Source organism: Alligator sinensis, unplaced genomic scaffold (genome assembly GCF_000455745.1).
Source record: "Alligator sinensis unplaced genomic scaffold, ASM45574v1 scaffold286_2, whole genome shotgun sequence".
Taxonomy (NCBI): domain Eukaryota; kingdom Metazoa; phylum Chordata; order Crocodylia; family Alligatoridae; genus Alligator; species Alligator sinensis.
Window position 1 is genome coordinate 2,080,721 of NW_005842164.1, and position 24,240 is coordinate 2,104,960.

A 24,240-nucleotide genomic window follows, 5' to 3' on the forward strand; every position below is an offset into this window, starting at 1 on the left:
TCGCACTCGTTCCCAATAGATATGTATCCCAGGCAGGAGCTAAGGATATCCACTGTTTTTTCACCCCAGACTCGATGATTTCTTGTTGCCAACTACATCCTAAATATTTCAACTCCTATTTACAGTTGCCACAATGCTCTGTAGCTCACACGGTAGTGTTTTGTTATGGAGAGATTCTGACTCGGTACCCAACCTCCCCTGCGGAAGTTCCTGTTGCATGAAAAACCATGCCTTCTTAGAACTGTTGTCAAGCCGTGGGGTACACCTAAGTGATGTCATGGTTCCAGGTCTTCCTTGTCATTCTCCAAAGCATTTCTTGCAATGCCACAGTCCAAAAAAAATGGCCTCAGGAAAATTCAAAAAATGTTTCCTGTCCCTCTCTCCTTTCCATAATGGGAAGTTGTGAAAAAGCCTACAGGAACTACCTGATTTCTTGAACAGATAAAAATCCTGCTTAATTTAATGGGAACTTGATTGTATAAAGCAGCACATGAAGCCCCAGAAGCACCTCATAATGAAAGTTTAACATCGATTGCTATTTTCATATACTGTCTTCTAAATTGCTGTAATATATCACTGTGATTCCCAAAATGTTGCTTCTCATACATATTGTTCAATGAATGTTTCCCTACTTTTAAGAAGCAACTATTAGTAGGTAAGAGCTTTTGGCTGTTTGTACATGCCACGGGGGTTTAATTCGGTTTAGTTCTCCCTAAATTGAAATGTTGGGTTTTTGAAAACATCACTTCAATTTAGGGAGAATTAAACCAAATTTTCCCCCTGTGGATGGGGGCCCAATCCTTACCTGCCTCTTCGATGGTGGGGAGCGGGGATGAGCTGCCAGCGGGCCAAGTGGCCCCAGAGCTGCATGGGGGCCCCCAGGTGGCACCCACCTGCTGGCACCAAACCAGGCGGTCCTGGGGGGCACTGCAGCTATGGAGGGAAGCACTACCTCCCTCCCCTGCAGCCATGGAGGGAAGCACCAGGCTCCCACACAGCTCAGGCAGGCATACAGGCTTCAGGGAGAAAAAAAAAAAGATCAGGATGGCTTTTTTTTTTTTAACTTCAGTGGAGCCTGCCTGCATGGGCTGCTGCTGGGTCCCACAGCCCCTGAGCTGCATGGGGCCCGCCAAGCCCCAAGCACATCGGCCTCTAGCGCCCCATGCATTGTGTTGCACTTTGTTTGGTAGCAAACTAACACCTCAGAGGTGTTTTATCTTGCTACATACCTAAGTCATTTAAAGTGGAATACGCTGCTGAGAGTGCAAACAGCAATGCCATTAAAACAGACTACACCACTGAACGTACAAGCAGCAATGCCATTAAAGTGGTGCAAAAGGGCATTTAAGCCACTTTAAAGGCCAATTTTGCGGTATGTACAAAGGCCCTTTGCGACTAGATTGAGTGACCAAGATAATCAAATGAAACACCACTAATACACACACACCCATACACATATACCCCCACAAAAGTATGGGGATTATTTTTTTTATAAGAGAAAACCATGATCCCTGCTGATCATGGGGTAGGGGTCTAAAAATAGCCCAGTCATGGTTGGGAAGGTAGGATTAGCACAGCCCCAGGGCTCTGGCAAGCAACTGGGTTTTCCCAGCCCAGGGGCTGTTCTGTGAACACATGAAGGCATTTGCAAGATTGGTTTAAACCTTTCCTAAATTGAGTTAACCCAATCTTGATCTAAGCCAGTGCACCTACTTAGGTGAACTAATTTAGATTAGGTAGCTGTGTTATTCTTTGCCTGATTTAACCCCTCTGAATGCCTATTTGGTTGGGTATTTAAATCTAAATATAATGGCTATACATACCTTTCATTTATCACTTCTTACTTTCTAGCTTCTGTTACTGATTTCAAAATAAAACACAGTACAAGTATCATGCTTTTTCTGTGTTTGTGACACCTAGTGACTATGGCACTGATCTGTCCTCCAAACCTTGTCTTGGTAGTGAGCACATTAAACAATGTACAGTTCTTAGCAGCAAGTGGTGTGTGTCAATTAGACATATCAGAACAACTCATTGACTGAACAGCAATTGTAAAAGTTTCTAGATGCTGTCTCAATGTGAGACTCATCCAGGACTGGAAGAGTGTCAGTGGTATTAAAACAAACAAACAAACAAAAAGCCTACAGTCTTATATTAACACCTATGGTGCAGAGAACCTTAAGAGTGTTATGGTCTCACACACCAGGTACAGACATTACACTTTTACTGATATAAATTATTTGAAACCAGTTTATATACCATAATAGAACAGAAGTTTGTCACACAAAGCTGGTCTATCCCTATAACAGAACAGATGTTTCTCACACAAAACCAGTCTATACTTGTAACAGAACAGAAGTTTGGCACATATAGACTGGTTTAAAAACAGCACAACCTGGTCCAAAGATTTGCCCCTCCCACCAAAAGGCAAATGTGTTCTGTTTGCTACCAATCTAAACTATGCTGCTTATAGAAAAACCTGTAAGTTAGACTGATTCTGCCTCAGGTGTTTTGAATGTCTGTACCTAGCCACAGGGAACAGAACTTGTCTTGTTTTGGGCACAAACAGAAAAACCCCAAACAATATCAAAATAAAGTAGCAAAACAATGATTAAAAAAATGAAAGGAAAAAAAAACCCTATAAAATGAACTGGTTGTTTCTGATGTTGTAGGCCTCACGGTACATATGGAGTCCAAATGTATGTGGGAGCATGGGTAGAAAATAGTTACTGAAAATAAATCCTCCATATAACCCATATTTCAGGTTTTACAGTCTGAAAGGAGCTATTTTTCCTGCCACTTTCTCTTCTTTTTTTTATTTTATTTAATTGAATCTACTGGAGGTCCAGAACAAATATAATACTGGAACCTTATAATTCCATTTATCCCCCAGGGAATTTCTTGTATTAAAGGATGAATTAATTAGAGATATGCTGGGTTTCAGTTAAAAGAAGCAAGATAAAACAAAACAAAAAACATCTATTGTTTAGGACAATTGGGATTTTACAGTTTCAGGGCTTTTGTTCTAATCCATTTTTTCAGACAGCTTGCAAAACAGTACATTTCTGATAAAAACTTTTTTATATTTCAGTCTCAACGCTATTTACTAAACATGTTAGCAGTTGGATTCTTTGAAATGATTAATGAAACTTCTAGAGCATATATGCTGTCTTTAGGTGGTGTAATACAATTGTAGGTCCCCACCCAGAGGACTGGGCAATGGTAATCATATCTTGCTGAAATTAGCTTTCTAGCAGCAGCACCTGGAACCTGCATGAAATGAGTAATGGTGACAGATGGGGCTCTGAGGAGCTCACATAAGCCCTAAATAGCCAAAAATTCTGACTTGTTAGCATTCTTCAAGAATAACAAAATAATTATAAATAATAACTGCACAGCAGAGATCTTGTATCCTACATAATTATTCCCGTTCAGTATTTTTTTAAGGATCTGAATTTACATATGTAGGTGGGAGGTTTTATAATAAAAATATTGTAATAGGGAAAAATATTTTTTTCTTATTGTTGTCACAGTTTATGCAATGCAGCCCACTGGCAGTGCAGCCAACCATCATGTATAATCACACAATCAGTTAAGTCAGCCTTCCACAACCAGTTTGTCCATCCAGGGGTCAATGATTTCTCATTATGAACTGCATCTTAAATATTCCATCATCTATTCCCTTTTACCACAATTCTACACAATTTATGCAAACAGAAAAGCCTGCTTGTAAAGAACATTTCACAAAAGGCTGCATGTTGTCTATACCCAATAAAAGTGGCTTATATGCAGCATTTTATTTTTTAACCCAATTCATTCTCCACATCATTTTGCTAAGATGGAAAAATCTCCTTTCCAGAATGTCATTAGGATTCATTAAAGTCAGTGAGAGCTGCTAAACCCCTGAGTGCTTCAACACTAGGCGGCTCTGAATTTTATTTATATTGCTGCATACTATTCAGTGCACTGCAGTAGAGCTGCAGTTTCGAGAGCCCAATCCTGCCATTAAATGTTCATTGGAAAGATTTACAACCTCTCGGTGCTGTTGGTATCTTTATATTAATTCAGTACCAAAGTCTCAAGGTTAACAAAAAAGCCCTTTCTGCTCAGGTAAAATACTGCAATATTGTTTAGAGGAATGGTATGGAAAAAAAGATTTTGCGTGCAGAATTTGCTAATAGCCTTCTTTGATTAAGCTACTTTGAAGGTTCTGTCCACATTATGTACAAGTGCAGTATTTGCACAACATTGATGCCCTTCTATGTTTCAGTTAACTGGCAATTTTTTAACATTTTTATTTTAAGCTCTTACAGATTTAGTGTAAGAGCCTTTTTTGATTACTGAAGTCTTCATTTAATTCCGATTCTAATTTCTAGGGAAAGCAATGTTCCTACTGTCCATCTTTCCAAATATATCTTCTCTTCACAGCCTTCTCTTTATGATGGCCATTATGTAATCCTCTGGTTATGTATGATCTGCATCACAGATTTCTTGGCGTAATAAACGTATTTAATTTAGTTGCTCAACTCTTTTACTCTCAAGGATACTTTTTAAAACAACTGCAGCCATTTTTCATGAAAACTGCAGTGCATCATTTTTCACACACAGCTTGTGAAAGGAAATAGCTTAATAGAGGAAACACTAGTTTTAAAAGATACTTAATATAAATAAACACCTTTTAGAGCAGTTTTCTGCCTCAATGACTCCAAATAGTGGTATAACATTCTTATGAAATGCAACATTTGGAACCATTGCTGTAGAATATTTGGTATTTCAAAATTATCATATGAAGTCAAAAGGCTGTTAGAAATAAACATACCCAGTCTTGGCAAAGTTTGTCCAGTATGTCATAACTACGGCACTCAGCATGACATCATTCTTGGAGAAGTTGCAGTTAAACAATTCCGTAGGACCAATCATGGGAATGCCAAACACGTAAGGGACTTCATCACCATGTGCTGAATCAGCCCAGCTTGGTTTCATTTCACTTTGACAGTGATGATAAAATGCATAGAAATATGTTGGAGAGCCATACTGGGCATGCAGGTCAGCAGTAGCAACAGCTGGGGCAACCCACTGGTGGTCAGTAAAGAGAGCTACCAGGGTCTTCCTTCTTGTTTCAGGGTTTTCTTTATCTGCCCAGTCAGTATACATGAACTTAATGGTCTCTCGCAGCGTATCTTTTCCTTCTGGATAACCATACAAATTGTCCACAAAATTGGAGACGGAAAAGTCAAAGTCATTTGGGGATACACCGTCTTCATTGTCCACAATTCCATCCACAAATTTTAAGCCTTCCCCTTGGTTCACACCTAACATTATGTCATAGTTAAGAAATTCCCCCTGTTCCATTAAAATCTGAGGGTCATCTGGAATCACATCCCCATCTATCACAGGCCCAAAAGCAATGTGGTACGTGGCTGGAGTGATGGTCTGCTGAATGAGTTCTTTGTAGTTCTTATTCCGAAGGCATTCAACTAAGTCAGTGGTATCCAGCATGTCGCAGCCCACTTTGTCTGCCAATATCCGAGTGTACTTGGCAGGCTGGTAGTTCACTGCCCAGCTGGACAGGGCTGTTCCACTCTGTATGATTGCCTTTTGGAACAAGCCTGCAGGTGCAAATTGTTAAAATGCAAATCAAATTATTAAAAAAACAAAGAAGCTTTTATTGAGCAAATAATATTTTGATTCTATGATAGCTAAAGGATGCATATTCCTGTACTTCAAATTCCATTTCTGTTCATTTTCCACTCAGATCTTTCTTTTCATACTAGCTTTTAATAAGACAGTAATTAAAATCTGTCTGGTTCGTGAGCATCACAGATATAAAATGAACATTAGAGAACTGTTTCCAGAACAAAACACAATTTTTGCAATGTTCTTATACCTTTAATGAACATCTAGTTTTAGCGCACTGGTAATCCTTTCAAATATCAACTTTAAAGGAGCAGCAGCTACAAGCAATCGTATCCCTTTCTCCATGTAAATCGCTTACATAAATATGCTATTCACTATTTTAAAGGTCAAAGGACAATTACACACTCTTATATAGAAACCAAGCATCGTATAATTTGGAACAAAAAAGTGATCTGACAAAACCAATTAAATGAACTTGATTTCTGTTCTGGCAACATTTTTCATTAATTGCTTAATATTTTAGGGTTATCATTGGCTCTTGATAGATCAGAATATGTTTGCATTTTTTTTCTGAAGGGAATAAAAAATGTTGGACCAGGTTCATTGTTGTTTTGCTTGTCTTTCTATGCTCCAACACGCAAAGCAATAATAGTCCTAAATTTAAGGCTGCTTTGTGTCACCAGAGTGTAGAAAGCAGTTGGAGCATAACAGTGAATCTGCCCCATCTGTTTGTTTTCTCCTGGTGGGGACAATGAAATGATCATTTGTATATTCAGACCAAAATACTTTGGCCATCATGTGTGTACAGTGTACAAAACACTTAAATACTGTGATGATATGTGCCCCGTACATGCCTAAGATAGATACAAAACACTTCAAATGTCTTGAAGCGTAGTGAAAACTATGATCAATACACTGTGCAATCCTTACTACTGCACATTATGAATTTTCAATGCTGTGATTAGTTAATATTTGTATCATTCCATCTGTTTGCTTTCCAGAAGAGTTTACTCAGAATTACTTGTTATACCGTATTTGTATCAATAAACAAATTGTCAGGAATGATTTATGGGAGTTCTGAGTAACATGTGCTTGCTCTGATAGTTCCTGCTACTTTCTACTATCATAACATACTACTTGCGGTGTTTCAATACAGTTAGTATTGTTGGATGAGCAAGAGGGCATAAAAAAGTCCACTGTTTTAAAGAAATGACATCTTTTCCTATGTCTGTTTATTACTGGTCTTACCTACTGAAATCTTTATGAAAAGCAATTGGTATTTGTACTGTATATTGTTGCATCTATAACCAGAGGCAAAAGTCTTGCATATCAAATTCATATAGCCAACAGGAACATTTTTCACATATAAACAGAAGGATCAGCTTCCATGTATGAGGATTAGTTCTTTTGGAACAAGACGTGCATGAGTTAAGACATTAAAACATATAATTGAAGTAGGGAGAGTGGTGTATTGCAAATAAAAGTGCAGTACCATGTTTATTTTAATAAGGACAAATTACTGATGGAAAAGGCAATAGGGAATTTTGACAGAAATGTGACATGTTCGATTCCCTAGAAGACTTTTTATTTAAAGCTCTAACTTAAATGTTAAGTTTGACTGTCCAATACAATAAGATGCATAATTTAGGGTTACTAAAAATGGGGCCATAAACCTGGCCACTATTTATTTCATTTGATTTGCTGATGTTAAATAATTCCACTTGATGATGCCACTTACCAGAACTTTTGTGTTTTTAAAAAAGCATTAGCTTCAAAAAGATTAATTTCACCTTTATTGTAGCAGGACTATATTTACTTTGCTAGAAGATGATTACCTTCTGAATAGTGAGACAGGGTCAGTAGACTAACACAGGAAGCTCCTGCTCCAGAACCAAAAATAGTAACTCTTTTTGGATCTCCTCCAAAAGATCCAATATTTTCTTCAATCCATCGTAAAGCTTGGATTTGGTCAAGCAATCCGTAATTGCCTTTTGCAGCTTGGTCACCAGTACTTAGAAAACCTGTAAGGCAAAAAAAGACAATTTTATCTTACCATCCAGATGATTAGTTCTAGGGTATTTGCACATTAACAGAACATAGCCCCTTCTCTTCTTTTTTCACTTCTTTTTTTAAAGGTTCAAGTCCTACTTCAACGGCTGTAAGCAATAAAAATCATTCTGCATTTTCTACATTTTTCCTGTTGAATGAGCTATGTTTATCAATGAAAAATCATTATTCCCTCTCAGATGAAATGTCTATCAGAGAAGCAATGGACACTGAACAAGGTTTTAAAAATTTTACAGCTCTTTATGTGAATGATATTCCAAAAACGAATGCAGAGACACTTTCTATTTTATAGACACAATACACAGCGCGTCTACTCAAGAGGCTACATTGCCATAGCCATGAGCTACGTCACGGTAGCTTTGCACTACGGTGACGTAGTGTCGGCGGGGACAAACTGTGATCCTGATGCTACATAGTGTCTAAAAATAACTGTGCACCACTGGTGACATAGCATCTAAAAATAACCATGCGCCGGCAGGACTCTGCTATACTGCTGGGTACTGAACAGTCATTAGTACTTGCTAAATAAAAAGTGTCCTAGGGAATCTAATATGTTATATTTCTGACAAAATTCCCCATTGTCTTTTCCAACAGTAATTTGTCCTTATTAAAAGCAAGTGCTAAATGACTATGCAGTACCAAACATGCAGTCAGGGGCATGTGTAGACACACCCAGTGAGAATTAGGACAGCAGTTCTTTCATTAAGGACCATGATACGTTGCATACTTAGATGTGGCTTGGCCTGGTCAAAAATACTGTTTCATGCAACAGCTCTACAATTATAAAGTCATTGTACAGTGGGGACACTTACACATGTGCCTAGGTTTGGTCCCCACACTTCGTGACATATGTAGACAGTTTGGAAAGAGTCCGGTGCAGAATAGCAAAGATAACTAGGGGCCAGAGAGGCAAGACTTATGAAAAAAGCCTGAAAAGGCTCAAGTTGTTTTGTCTGAAGAAGACAAGACTGAAAGGGGATTTGATAAAAGTTTTCAAATACCTGAAAGGTGATTGTAGAAAGGATGGAGGTGGGCTTTCGTCTGTGATGAAAGGGGACAGTACTAGGAACAACGGCTTCAATATTCAGGAGGGGAAATTTAATTTGGAGATTAGGAGGAACTTTTTGACAATGAGCATGATCAAGAATTTGAACAGGCTACCTAGAACAGTTGTGTAATGTCCATCGCTGGAAATTTTCAAGACCAGACAAACACTTAGCTGGAATGATTTAGTCAGGGATCATCCTGCCTTGAGCAAAGGGCTGGACTAAAGGACTGCACGAGGCCACATGAGGCCCTCCAGACCTACTTCCCTATGATTCTATAATTATAGAAGAAAAAACACAATAACAAAAGCCCTTTGAAAAAACAATACTAAATCAAATTTTTCAAAGCATATTTATTAAAAATATAGCAGTAAATCTCCAGCAATTCAAACCTTGGCATCAACTGAACAAAGCCGGCTTATTTTCTTTCCTTGGAAAGTACATGAAAAGCTATTTTTGTTAATTTTTGTCCTCTATACCGTAGTTATAAGATTTTAGAAACGAAGCACGACATGTTTGCTGCCTGTCTTGCAAATTGGAACAATAGCATCTAAAGAGCATGGATATGATTAGTTCTATCTTTTTAAGCCCTCTCACCTAAAGCATTTTAATGCCATGCTGACTGGGCAATTCAGACACTAGACCATGAACTATTTCCAAATTATAATGGATAGTCATGTATTTTACTTCTTATTAATCTTTCCAGACCTTAGAATATCAGACAACGGGAGGTCAGAATTCTAGCAGCAATACCTGATAGCAGGTAGAAAGTTTTTAAACATCCATTATTGGTTTAGACACTACTGATAGTTGCTCATCCAGCCAAACTGCCCTTGCTGAAAAAAGGAGCAACTTTTTGGCATTTCTTAGCTAATTACTAGGTCCAGTTCACATAATGCAGCCAAACCAAGGTCACAGGACACTGGCAATCAACTTCCAATGAATGATTGAAATGATGGTGTGAAATTCACTTGGCAACTTAGGGTCACGTTAGTATGAGGTAAAGCTGTGTGTGCTCTGTGGAGTAAATTTTACCCCTTAAAAAACTAAATAAATAAAAAGCATGCAATCATGTCCCTTTTGACTGCTTTGCAAGAGAGGACAAATGTCTTGCTACTGGCCTTGGCTATTATTTTAGGGCTCCAAAGACAATTTTAAAATCTCTAGAAATGTTTAAACATGGGAGAGAGAGAGAGAGAAAAAAAATTAGCTAGAACCATGTTTAAAATCATGGCACTTGAAGAATTCCACTCATTATGATCTACGATAAATTCCCCAAGCATGAATGCAAAATCTACTCCAAAGTTTAAAAGCAAAATCACATCAAATCCTTGGGAATGATGTTACATCAAGTGAAGGGCAAATTTTAAATATGGGGTATATAACTTGAATTAACATGATATACATTTCTACATGCAAGATTAACCATGATTAAGTGAAATGTACTATCTTCCACCAAAAGCCCTTTTTCATATTTAATTAGCAATTACTAATTAGTATTTAATGCCAACAAGTGTTTTAGAAGCACCTGCATTCATCACAAAAGAGTTGCTGTAATTTACTAGAAAATGAATCATAATCTTACTGCTAAAATATGTCCTTTTATGTAGCTTTTATATAAAACCTTCTTTAGAAGTGACAAGCACAGTAGTTATAATAGTAGTACTATCTTCTCTGCTCCATTTTACACTGAAGAAAAAACTATTAATTCATAATTGCCTGAACAAGTTTTTTCAACAGAGGTGTTGTTCTCTTTTTCATATCCCTTTATTATCTGTTTTTAGGTTTGTCAAAGAAAGAATAACCTACTCACTGGTTTTGTTGCTGCAGTTCATTGCAATGTTCTATAATATTCTATAATTAAGCCTTTATTAAATCAGAACTATGACCTCCCCGGGAGAAAGTGACTGTTCTAACCTTTAAAACAGCAGGGTAATTAATATTCAGAGCCCAAACACATTTTAGCTCCTCTAGCAGCATCTAGCTAAAGCTGGTTGATCTTTGTAATTTTGAATTCCTTCCAAATGTACTAAAAGGTGACTGACTGAAACTGCAATCAATGAATATCTGATGTTTAACAAATGAAGATTTTTTGTTTCCATAGTTCTCTGCTGATCCTCATTAACTGCAAGAGCAAATTTTCTTAATTTAAAAACTAATCATCAAGGCAAAGTGGCAGCCCCATATGACACAAAATGAATGAATAAATATTTCTTTTCTTGATGAGGATATGTATCCCTTCATGCTTTGAATACCAGATTCATTTTTAGGAAATCCATGCAAGAGATGATCTGTTTGCACAGAAAAACTAAAGTAGATTGGATCTTTCTTGATAGGCCAGTGAACAGATTTCAGAGGGATATATTAAAGAGCTGCTAAATATTCCCAAACAAAAACAAATATGCATTTGTTTAAAAAATGGGGACATTAGGTGTTCGCTATTCAAAAATCCAGGCAACCCTTTTAAATACACTGTGAATATTTTCTGTCTTATCCCATGCCACTTCTCAAAAAAGACTCTAGTTAAACAGCTTGGGGTTTGCGTTCAGCTAGAACATGGAACTTTGCAGTTTTTCCAGCACCATTAATGAAAAGGTTGACGTAGCTTAAGGTTAGCATAGTAAACACAGTTTCTTACATTTAAAGGCATAGAAAGATACCAGACTGTGATACAAACTTCTTGACATGAGTGGACTTTTTCTTTTAAAATTATGATTTCATTAGCAATAGAAATGGTAGTTGCCCATATCATTCCATAGTAATGGATAGGGATAATTAAGAGCCTTTATGATGTGATGTGTTATACTATGGAACTTACAAATGAATATAGTATCTCACTTCTCTACTGTTAAAAATAATAAATGGAAATATATCTAAATGGTCATCAAAATAAAGTGGAAAAGTTTGGGCGTTGTTTCTGTTTCATTATCATTTATAATGAATATACTGAATTTTCACAATTACATTCTGTCATTTTTGTACAACTCTGATGGTTCAGTAAATCCATACCGTCATCTCAAACAGCAACTTGTAGATTTTTATTGTAAAGAGAGTCTCTTGGTGGTGTAGAGGTAGCATAATCATCTTCACAAAACCCCTTCCAACCTGTGCCAAAAGGTGTGGACAAACAAAAAAAGGTATGGGGCTAAGTATGATGCTCCTTATTAGAAACTTCTTCTAAATTATGGAAGTCCTGAGGTTGCTTCTGAGGCCCGAACAGAAAAGGGGCCTGAAAATGGTGAAAATAATGATTATTATTATTATTAATATAATTATCTCCGGCAAAGGAGGAGAACGATACTGGTGGCCCTGGGCAAACTTTTAGTAATCTAGGTATGGTGCTGTTTGCTCTAAATCAGGCTTGTCCAACATACTGCCCATGGGCTGCCATGCAGCCCTCCAAGCTGTTTTCTGAGACCCAAGATGCTGCGACGGTAAATGAAAGTAAACACTGTACTTTCGTTTTGTGGGGGGTGATGTGATACCGCTTCTTGTGAGGTCTTTGAATATGGCTTCCCGGGGCACTGAGTGATAAAAAGTTCATGATCCGGCCCCACATTCAAAAAGGTTGGACACCCCCTGCTCTAAATCACTGCAGCTCAACATCCAACCTGCAGGCTAGACGCAGCCTGTAAAGCCATGCTGTCTGGACTGCAGGGCTTACCCAACAGTCCAGAAATTTGGTAGTGTGGGAGAAGTGGCAGCATGAATTGCCACTTCACTGCTGTCAAATTTCCAAACCAGTAGGGAGCCCTGTAGGATGTGCCCCTGTGTGGCAGATAGCACCTGTGATGGTGGGGCAGAGTGCGTGGGGTCACTCTGCAGCTGAATCCAGAACCTGGGGTCATGGCAATGCATTGTCAGATCCAGCACATGGGGTCAGACTGGCATATGACTAAATCTGGCGTGTGGCATTGGGACAGTAAGTACCAACCCCAGGCTAGATCAGGACCTCAGACTGACCCAACACCACTCATCTAGCCCACAGAACTGAAAGGTTGAACACTCCAGCTCAAAGTTGTGCTGGGGCTGAAATTACTTCCTGCTAGCCCCAGAATTATACAGTACAAAGATTATATAAAGTCACCTTTTGGCTATGGACAGATATTACACATACACCAGTTTAAGTGATGAGAAACTGGTTTAAACCTGTAACAGAACAGATGCTCTTTGGGTAAATCTGATATCTATTATCAGACCAACAAAACATTTGAGTATAGTTGTGGAAACTTTCATCACTGCTGTCCACTCTATATCACTTCTGTAGACAAGCTGAAGATTTTCCTTCTCAGAACTATCAACCTGCTTTATTTATAAGCACTGAATTTACTGTACTGAAGCAGCAAAAATAAAACAAAATAAAATACATTTTGGAACTATACAGGAAAAAAAGAGCAAGTTAAATATTGTAAATCAAGTCCACCATGTCACGGACTCATTCTTACAGGAAAACAAAATTACTAAGATAGCTGTAATTCTGAAGTAACTCCATTCATTTTATTCCCATGAATTCATTCCTTATTATTTTTAAATCAATCACTACGGTAATAACATACTGTGGAATTTTCCTATGCAACTTCCCACATGATATTACACGGCAATATATTATTGCAGAGAAAACTATTCTTTATCTCAAATTGGAACCCCAAGGCCAAATCCATATCAAATCAGTTTGAAAACTGCCTGAAAGCCCAATTTTTAGCTGTGAAGTGTCCTTCAGAACTGCATATTTGTTGTCTTCCCTGATCACTACCTCGAATGAAGAGCTCAAATAGTGAGATACTACCAACTGATCTGGAATTCCACATTCATCTCTTTTGCGACTGTGTCCCTACTGATCCCTCTTCATAGGTACCGGCAATGATATTTGAAATTCCAGCATCAAGTCCAACTATGAACAGGCAGAATAGCAGTCTTCTAAGAAAATATATAGAATGATGATACATAGGCTTTCTTCAACAGTTCAAGCCTCATTTAGTCTAAATATTTTCAAACCAAGGCCCTTACAATGATCACACCTGGTGAGCAAATAACTACTCTTAGTGAGGAATGCAACAATCTCAAGAAATCCTGTTCACTAGCAGTGATCATAAATAACACTCTATTAATTTATTTAAAAATGTGAAATCAGTCTCCTGTTACACCTTTTTGCCTCTTTTAGCACTGATACGAACTATTATAGACCTATGTCAGCATGGTTACAAATGAATTCCTTTGTAGTTTGTATGTGACTGCAGTAGATGTGAAGCTCTGGAAAAAAAACATGAGCAGCAGCTAGGGGCATATACAAAGAAAGACAAAGGCTACATCCAGACGAGCATGGCCATGCGGTACGTGGTGCCGCAGACACATCTGTGGTACCACACACTGCACACACAGCTGTTTCCATGCTGCAAGGGAGCAGCACAGGATTTGTTTTGTTTTGTTTTGTTTTTATCACATGATATCCAGGGGTCAAAAAAACCTTCACAAAAAAAAGTGAAGCAGTGCACTCGGGGGCAGCATGCACTGTTCAAAACTGGAGCGTGGCTGGTGGGAGCCACACTGGCTGTTGGCCAGGCTCTGAGCAGTAGGATCACCACTGCTGCAGCCCCACAAAGCCCGCAGAACCCCAGGTAAGGCTGCTGGGGCCAGGCTAGTCCTAGTTGTCCCCAGGGAACCAAACATCCATGCTCATATGGACACAGCCAAGGGGACCTTCTGTTGTGCTCCCTAGATGCTGAGGGTCCTTTAATAGAGCTTCTGGCCTTTTGAACCATGTTTCTTGTCCTGCTTCCTAGGATAAATGTGGACACAGTAGACCTACTGTATTTGCTTATGAGCTCTCTTTCTTTTCCCCTAAATGCATATGGTAATATCATGGTCTAAACTGGGAATAATTATATATCATATATGTAAAAGACATTTTATTTTATTTAAAAAAGAATAATTTGCCTTAGGAAAGTGTACTGACTTTCCAGGATTTGAAATAACATGAATGAATGAATGAAAGAAAAATTAAAAACAGAGACATAATTGAATTCTCCTTCACAAGAAAGAATAATTCTAAAATTTAATAATCGTAAAAGTTTTCTCACACAGGAAATCCTACTTATTTTTACTTATAAATATGGCCAGTTGCTGTGTAAGTTATTTGAAAAGGTAAAGAGAAGGTATATCTTGAAATCATGAATATGTCCTCACTTCAAATGAACTATCCATGTTGTTTAATACGTGCTTGCAGACTTTCTAACGGCTGTTCCATTTATAAGCACAGGACCTGGGTCTTACATAAAGACAAATGCCCAACTTAATAACACACATTGAACAGCCAAGATACTATGGAGAGAAATTAATCATTAGGAAAACTGGAGAAAATAAACAAGTCACTGTTTTCTGGTCTTTTTTTTTTTCTGCTCCTAAGACACGGAAGTATTTCTGTAAATTTGCTGGCTTTATACTGCTTGTGTCTATATGCCGCTTCCACAGGCTGTCCACACCTACTCAACCTGTCACAGTTTGTTTGGCAGTCAAAAGTCTCACAAAAATTAACATGCATTAGTTGACCACAAGCATGAAGCAGGTAGTAAAAATAAAATTCAAGAGTCTATGCTTTTTAACATGCTCATCTTTCTTGTATGTTGTCATAAAGTGCTAAAGAAGGGCATTTTCAAAGCAATGAGCGAAGATATATATATAGAGCTGTACCTTCATTTTCTTTAATGGTGTTTGTGTGTGTATCTTCCGCACATCACTTCAAAAATGCTTTATTTTATTACTGAACTCAAAATGCCACCTGTGTTTAGACATGAAATGAAGTGTTTCCTTTGGTGTCTTATTCTGTAGACTGTTTTCACTTTAATCCTGGGCTAAACTCTAACAATCTTTTTTGTACTTTATCGGGGGGAAGTAGGGGAAGAACCTTTCTCTAGAAAATGGCCATGCAAGCTTAACGGATTTCACCAGTCTAATGGAATGTATAAGTCTGGTGAAAATAAGGGGAATAAGTCTCACTATGGCATCAGTAGCCCTCACCTTTAAGCAGACTTATCCCATGCATGGCAGGACTTCAATAGAAGCTGTCATCTCGTGGGCTGTGTGTTGGTTTTGCAGTCTGCCATACATAGTCTTGTGGCAGAGGACCGTGGGCAGTGGATCAAGCTTACATCCTTCTACATTCTTAAGGTGAAATAAAATATTTATTCCCTTTTCAATAAATGATTTTCAGATGAAAAGTGCTAAATACTATTAATATCCAGCAATTCAAATCCTCACAAATGGGGCTAGAATAATAGCTACAGAAAGACTGTGCTGCATTACCCAGGCCTTGGTTTTTAGTAAATCCTACACAATCTCCAACACTAGGACCTTGTCTTTACTACAGAAGTGTGTTCTTAATTCAGACCTTGTCCATCCCAGGATTTAACTCTGGCATGTATTCAGAGGAAACTGTGTCTTTTTCAGTCCAATGTGATGAGTGTGCCACTGACTTTGCAGACAAATCACAATACCAAGCACTGCCTGGGAACCACAACTTTCACTGCAGAATCAGTATTTGGGTTGAGGAAGCTTGTTCTTATCTTGTTCATATGGATTGCTTCATATTACTTTTATCCACTGATACAGAGGTTGTGCTTGCCTTTGGGGGATTGAGAGTGACCAGCCATGGGTATGAAGTCAAGTCCATAAAAAATTTGTAGTGAACAAAAAACCTATGTCCTATTGTCCAGAAAGAACAGCAACTTAAGCTACATAACACAACAGAATTGGTTAGAATGTCTTTTAGTCTAGTTTTATATTGTTTTCACTATAGCTCTCCGTGGTAAGCTCTTTTTAATTTAAGACTGAGGAAATCTTGGACTTAGGTACACAAAGACTGATTGAGATTTTCCTGCATCCCCTATGTCTATTTAAAACATTCATTGGATAGAGTCAGAAAAAGGCCAAGATAATGCCTTTAGCAACATTTTTTATTTACTTTCACTGAAGTTTTCTAAAAAGTACGTAGCCCTCAATAGGTGTAAACAGACATTTAATGATGAAGTTAACAGAGCTCTAATGAATTACTCCACCCAATACTCTGAGGTACTTTCACAATATAGTCTTCTTAAAGAATGCAACAGGAGAGTATACACTAAACATATTAAAGTGTTTTTAAATATGCCTCATTCAGTGCAAAATACTCTTAGAAGTATTTTCTTTGCATGAGGGTTCAGATGAAGCTGTTTCAAAACAGAGTGTCTTCTGTAACATGTTCTGCCTGCCAGCCAGCCTCTGAGCTGTTTTCAGAATGTGAGCAGGACAGGGACCAGAGGGAGTTCAGTCTGGGACTTTTTCAGCCCCTGATAGAGGGTGGGACAGGTGTATTGGCGCATGTGTATTGGCGGGGGAGGATCCAGTTCACCCATACCACCCTCCGGCGCTGGCTGGGGAACCCCTAGAATGTGTTCTTTCTGCTTCCTTCCTCCTCCCATTCTGAAAATAGGGACAGGCTGGGAGAGAGGAGGGACCATTGCTAAGGGAAACTGGAGGCAGGCTCACAGGCAGCAGCAAAATCCTTGCCCCCCCACCCCCAACCCTCCCCCTCCCTTCTTGCCCCCACCCCAAGCAACAGTGAACTTATTTTTGGTCCTGAGGGTCATTGTACTTGCAAAGCATTCTGAGGTACGGTGCGGAGCTACACTTCTGTTTGTGCTCTGTGTCATCTTACTAACAGTACCTAAACTTCATAAATAGTCCTACTGATTAAGGTACTACTCCATGTGAATTAGGTTCATGAAGTTCCTCCATTTGACTTGAAAAAAATCATAAAAATCAAAATTGGGCAGATATTGGCTAAAGCATTACCTTCCAAATTACTATTTACCCAAACATCCCAAGGATAAACTTATCTTTACACTGTAAATATTTTATTAGACAACAGTTGAATTTTGTGTTTTAAATTACCTTTAAAGAAACAGGTTAAAACAATTAGAGGTATAAGAAATATTACTTATAATAAATAAAGAAATGTCACATCATAGATACCTAGTTCACACAATCCATCTCCATTTGTAAAGAACCCATCAGTATAAAATCTAGACAGTATATAGGAACAAGGAACATACTATCTCTGTTTTAGGCACCCAATAACTAAAGTAAACAAATCTAAGTTACCCATTAATGGGACCTAATAGTAGAATAGGAAATAAATATTTTAACTCTTGGCTCTATGCTTTATTCCTAAGACTGTCCTTGTAAAGATAGAAGTTTAAAGTTGCTCCCTAATGAAGAAGACTGAAGGAGTTAGTATTTTGTAGATGGTCACTCAGGGCACACCTACATGTGCTCAGGACTGTACATTTGGTACTGTGCAGTACCCACTAGTGGTCCATGGTTATTTTTAGATGCTACATCACTGTAGTGATGAGATATGGCAATGCAACTTGTCGCCACGGTGACATAGCACCCTTTGTAGATGCGCCCACCATTTTATAAATAGTTACATTAAAAGACTTCAATGCTTGCCTACTGCCAGTGGTGACACGTAAGAGGTGCACAATGCACTTCCTGTCAAGCCGTGCTCCCTGCTCAGGAGATGGGTTGGGGGGGGCAGGTGAGAGTGCCAGTGCCCCCCCTGTGAGCGCCAGCTGGAGAGTGTGAGTGCCAGATGTAGGGCACAACTGCTTCTGTAAGCACTGTGGCTCCTTTTGTGAGCAGCACAGCTGCTTACCAGTTGGTACATTTTGCTGCAGGGAACTTCCCCCCTGTCAGCAAGACTGACTGTGGAGGACCCCCCCCCGCCAGTCTCTGACTGGTTGCTAGGGGGGCACGTGCCCCCTTGACTAAGGCAGCACCAGTTGCCCATGCTTACTGCTCTACAGTAAACTTCACATTGTTCTTCATTCATCTTATTGATAGAATGGCTGTATTTATTGAACTTGGTGATCACTACAATCTTGTTTCTCCTTTGGAATGCTGATATTTGCTTCCTTGCATAAAAAGTACTTAGAAACTAATAGCAGTAAAACTAATAGTTTTATCTCTGGTAAATGAAATTAACTGGGAATGAGGTCTTGCTGAGATTAGTCATTTGTTTCAATTAGATAAAGACCATTAGACAGCCAGTCAGAATGTATTAATCCCAGTGCCCACAACTCATTCCATTTAAATTGTCAAATACACAATTTTATTTCAATAGGTATCAATTCACACTCCAGTATAGAGAAATTGAATGGTGTGTGTCAAGGAATAAAGGGGCTCAACTGGGGACATACTATCTAGTGTATCAAGTTGGTACTGCATCCCAGTAGCTTTGCCCTTTTCTCTCTTGGTAGCATCTCCACCCCATAGAGGATCACCCATCCAAGTATCAACTGACTATAGTCATATGGCATAAAGCTGGAAAATGGACATGTATGCTAGACACCTTTTGTGATGCAATTGTAGCTTTGAAAGTGACATGACCAGAGAAAAGGGCATGTAGTCACTGCCATGCCAATTCTGGGCTGCATTTTGGTTCTTTACAGTTATTTTAGTACAGCATACAATAGATCAGCCTTAAACACCTCTAACACTATGAAGGAGGAATGTCAAGGTACAGATCAGTATTACTAGTCTCCATATGACTTGTGCTGAATATGTATCCTATCTTAGTTATCACAATGCGTCATAAAGCATACAGGCAGAGGGTATAAATTAAAAGTAGAGAAGATTGGCATTAGAGTGGGTTGGCATCTGATATGCTTTGCAGAGTGGCTGGGCATCAGAATGGCCCCAGGATAAAGGGAAAAATACAATATTGGCTCAAGGCATGTTTGCAGTCTTCAAACCTGAGCAGCCCTGAGTGTTCCTTAGGTACACATGAAGAACTGGGCCTTTATGTTGATATTTTTCTTGTATTCATCACTCGACTGCAAAACTGTGCATGTTTTCAGAAGCAACTGGATCAACAGCCAAACAGTAATTAGAAAAGCAAAGGACCAACAAAAATTGCATAGGCTACACACCTCATGAGACACCTCATTAAAGGTAATTGATTTCAGTTGGTTTAGTTTGATTGGATTGATTGTCCATGTAAGTGACTTTCAAATGCTAAGGATGAGGACAATGCAAGAAAAGGCTGCAGGTAATAAAGCTTAGCAAAAACTTCTTTTTTTTTTATACAGTCTCCAAAGAACTACTTTTTGTGTTATTATAAAGGCAGCTCACACAATTCAGTATGATTTCAAGGCAGGAAGCGGAGATTTTACTGAGTCATTTGTAGATGATTGGCATCAAGAGTTTTGCCATAGTTCATTTATGATGTGCCACTATCTGCTCTCTTATAGCACCCTTATCAGATAGGGGACTATAAGAAAGGCGTGGTAAACAATCCACTGACTGGCTGTCTCTCTGACACCTTGAAGTATTGTATGCTTGCCTGTTGCCTTCAGTGATGAAGAGTATAATCATGCATTAATGCACTGTATATACCACTACTTTTTAAATAAAAAAGAAGAAAAACAAAATAACACTAATCTAAATACATGGTGAACATACAGATACTAGCTTCAGAGTCAAAATTTCTCAGCTGTACTAATGCATTTAAGTTGTGTGTTAAACTATACACATTCAGAAGTCATTTCTGCAAGGGAAACTTGAGATTTTTAAGGAAGCCAAGTGGTATGAAAAGTGATAACTCTAGTAATTTCTATTTGAAAGTAATTCTTACTTAAATTTATGGTTCAGTATATTCAAAACCCTAAGAGAGAATACGTATGTTACTCTCAAATGCACATGATATAAAGCCTTAAAAGGGGCTACATTTCAACTATTAGCTTGAAAAGCAGAGGCAGATTTTCATCAGCTACAAATGAAAAGATTAAGACCTGCTCCTTTATCTTTCCACAAGCCATACTGCTTTTTTTGGCTGCCTTCTTTCCTATAGAACAATACATTACATAACTAGCATAGTGACTGTACCTGGGCAAAAGCATCAACCACTATTCACTCAGCAACACTTGAAAGCCAGAAGCTATTATATTAGTGCCAGTGTATCCAAGATGAGTGGTATCAGTGTTAACCCCTCTCCTTTCAGGAACTGTTACTATATGTTTAATGGTTGACATGATGCCAGGCCTAGAGGAGCACCTTCTCCCAGGACGGTGACTGGCTATGGGTCAATGCACAGTACTGACTTTCAAAGTAGGTTCTGAACACTAATGGAAAAATAAATGTCCACTTATGACAGGTAAACAGTTAGAAAACAAATATATTTGAGAAAGAAAATAAAAGAGTTAATACAGTATGCAGGCTGAGGGTATACATTACATACATGCTGGATACAAATGTATCCTATCCATACTTCTTGGTATTTCTGTTTCATTTTAATTTACATCATTTTTGCTACATGATTGGTTTTGGTATTAATTGCTAGAAATGTTGCCAAAGAAGCTGTATGTATAGCTACAGAATAATTTAGCAACATATTTACAAGAAAAGTATGATTGTAAAATGTAATAAATAATGCTAGCAAATAACAGAGCTATAAAAGCCGGCCTTTAATTGTCATTACACACTGATTTGACCAAGGGATACTCTACATAGCTTATTGTGGTTTTCTATACTGTCAGGTGGCTTCTTTTAACATGATAGCTAAAGGCTGAACTCACTGAATATATTATATTATTTTTACCATGCTGTTCATAAGAGGGTAATTAAATACTGAAAACTTTATTGAATAAATGCTGACAAACTAATGGCCTTGTGCTTGTTTGTTTGTAGTTAGGTACATTTGTGATGGACATTTTTGTAACCTATAAACAAAGTACAACCCTTCAATGAAAAGATCCTGCAGTGTACAGAAGGGCACAGTGGGGAACTATAAAATTTGACTCTGTTGTTAATACTGGACTAGATTGTCTAATGTCCTTGATGCCCTCCTAACTGCTTGCCTCCTTGACAACACACTTAGGAAGAGACCATCTGGAGAGAAATGAACCTCAGTACTATCAAGCCTGACAATGACTGATCACTGGGTTGACAATGACTTTAATAAAAACCCTGGGAGCCAAAAATAAAGTTAAATGGAGAGACTGTTACTGATATCTTTTTCATACTACATGCTCCAGGGATTTTTTTGTGAAAATGATTTATAAGTATAGTATATACACTCCTCTGAGGATGGTATACCACAAATGGCTTCCAACCGGAAAAACGTGGTTCATAACCTTGATCTCAGTCACTGTTTTTTTTTTTAGTACTGGGCACTATTATGGAAATTATTTTCTATGATACATGGAGACATCAGAAGACAATTTACAGTTACAGAACTTAGTGAAAATAGATAAAAAGATACAGCCAGGTGCTATTCTAATTATAGGGGAAAATACAGAGTGAAATTCATTTTTTTTTGCATATCTAAATTGCAATTTTCACTGTGTAAGTGCCAAAAATGCCACTTTTAGGAAGGTAGTGATTTTGATTCCTTAACAGTGTGGATGCATAAGTGTACACATGCAGACTGACAATGTGCAGTTGACTATGACCTGGTTGGCAGGTCTGTGTCTGTGCATATGCATGCCCATTGTAAACATGTATTAGCATCTAAGGCCCAAACGTGTAAGCAGCCAGAGATGTGTGTATAGCAAGTAAAAGGTAAGGTAGGGTGCCATCTTTTATAGCAGCTGATAAAGTAGGTTGTTGCCTATGAATGCTCATGCTTCTCTGAAACAGTTAGTCTCTAAAGTTATATGTAAGCATCACATTCAGACTGAGCTAACCAAGGTTAGGTTGATCTAAATACTGGGGCATGAAGGCATTCACAGGGTTTAAATCACCCCAAAATGGTATGGCCAATCTAAAGTTAGTTCACCTCAAGAGGTGAATTACCTTTAGATAAACCTTGCTTAAAATGGTTTTAAATGGGTTAACTTCACTTAGTGAACACCTACCCATGTTCACAGCACTGCCCCAGGGCTGTAAAAGCATACCTACTCGCTCCAGCCCCCTGGGGCTGTGCTTTTCTGATCACCCAAACCCTGACTGGGATATTTTTAGCCCCTTGCCTACCCCCAAAAGCCTGGGAAACCTCCTTTCACCCTGTGGACTCTCCAACTCCCCTATGGACCCACTAGTCCCCCCAGTCCTGCCACCACCTCCTTCTCTCCTCCCCTCCCCTCCTTCCCCCACCCCAAGTTACTTATCTCAGGCTGTTTGCACTGCTGATGACAGTGGTGAATGCCTGCTACAATACTCCTGATTTAGGTTTAGGCAGTTTAAAATAAGCTGCCTAAACCTAAATTGGAATGCAAAAATCTAGAACTCTTGGTTCCAAAATGACACCTTTTATTAGACCAAATGAGAAACTGCAATAAAATAAAATAAAATAAAAGGTATCATTTTGGAACCAAGAGTTCTAGATTTTTGCATTTCTTTTTGTTTCAGACCAACACGGCCACCACATACATCCCCTAACCTAAATTGGGTCAAGCAAATGTTTGTTTGCACCCTAAGTGCTACCCTGCCCTACCTTCTGTCTTACTTCAGACTCTAACACACCTAACCACCCCTATAACAATTTTGAATCTATATCACAATTATTCTGCATCTCATTGCTGATAGGCTTCCATCTGGAGTCAACATCCAGTACTGCAGGGACAGCAATATCTTTAACATCAACTATTTTTTTCCCCCAAATCCAAGATAATCAACACCTCCATTACTGATCTCTATTACACTGACAATTTTGTCTTGTGCCCTATCAACTGAGCTCCATCTCACTCTTCATCACTTCTGAGAAGCATATAAAGAGCTTGGACTTACTGTCAACTTATGAAAACCAAGATACTTTGCCAACCCATCCCAAGCCAACTGGCTGCCTCTCCATGTATTAGAGGGAAATCCCTGGATAATGTTGAGCACCTTCCCTACCTTAGTAGCCACATTTCCTAAAAAGTAAACATTGACAATGATATTCAACATGACATAAAATCTACCAGAGCTGCTTTTGGTTCTCTCTAGAATCATGTATTCAATTATCATGACATCAGGACCCAAACCAATTTACTTGCCTACTAGGCTGTTGTCATTCCTACCCTGTTGTATGGGGTGAAACTTGGATGATATTTAAGAAACACCTAAAAGCTTTGGAATCTTACTATCAGTGATGTCTTCAGAACTACCTCCATATCACTTGGAATGACAAATTAATATATGTCAGTGTTCTGGTTCAAGCAAATACCACCAGCACTAAAACTATGTTTATATGGCAGCAGCTCCATCAGACAGGACATATTATAAGGATTCCTGACAACTGGCTTCCAAAACAGATTCTATACTTCCAAATCACTAATACTTACTGTTCTAGAGATGGGCAAAAGAAGAGATTCAAGGACACATTGAAGGCCAATTTGAACAAAATGAGATATTAACTTTAATACCTGGGAAACTCAAGCACTGCATCATCTCCAATGGTATCATGATGTATGACAAAGCATTGATCATTTTGTCCAAAACCTACTAATTATGGAAGCAAATAGACAAGCAAACA

The 24,240-nt window shown here is 38.4% G+C and overlaps 1 protein-coding gene across 1 annotated transcript in view; it reads right to left on the reverse strand.

Annotated features, from left to right (window-relative positions):
• The window catches only part of LOC102375705 (neuroligin-4, X-linked), a 58,566-nt gene that overhangs the window by 8,012 nt on the left and 26,314 nt on the right, over nucleotides 1-24,240 (reverse strand). Inside the window, exons 2-3 of the mRNA XM_006025742.2 lie at nucleotides 7,473-7,658; nucleotides 4,820-5,609 (exon numbers count right to left, since the gene is read on the reverse strand). Of these exons, the coding sequence (XP_006025804.1) occupies nucleotides 4,820-5,609; nucleotides 7,473-7,658 (976 nt within the window). The remainder of the gene's footprint in view (nucleotides 1-4,819; nucleotides 5,610-7,472; nucleotides 7,659-24,240) is intronic.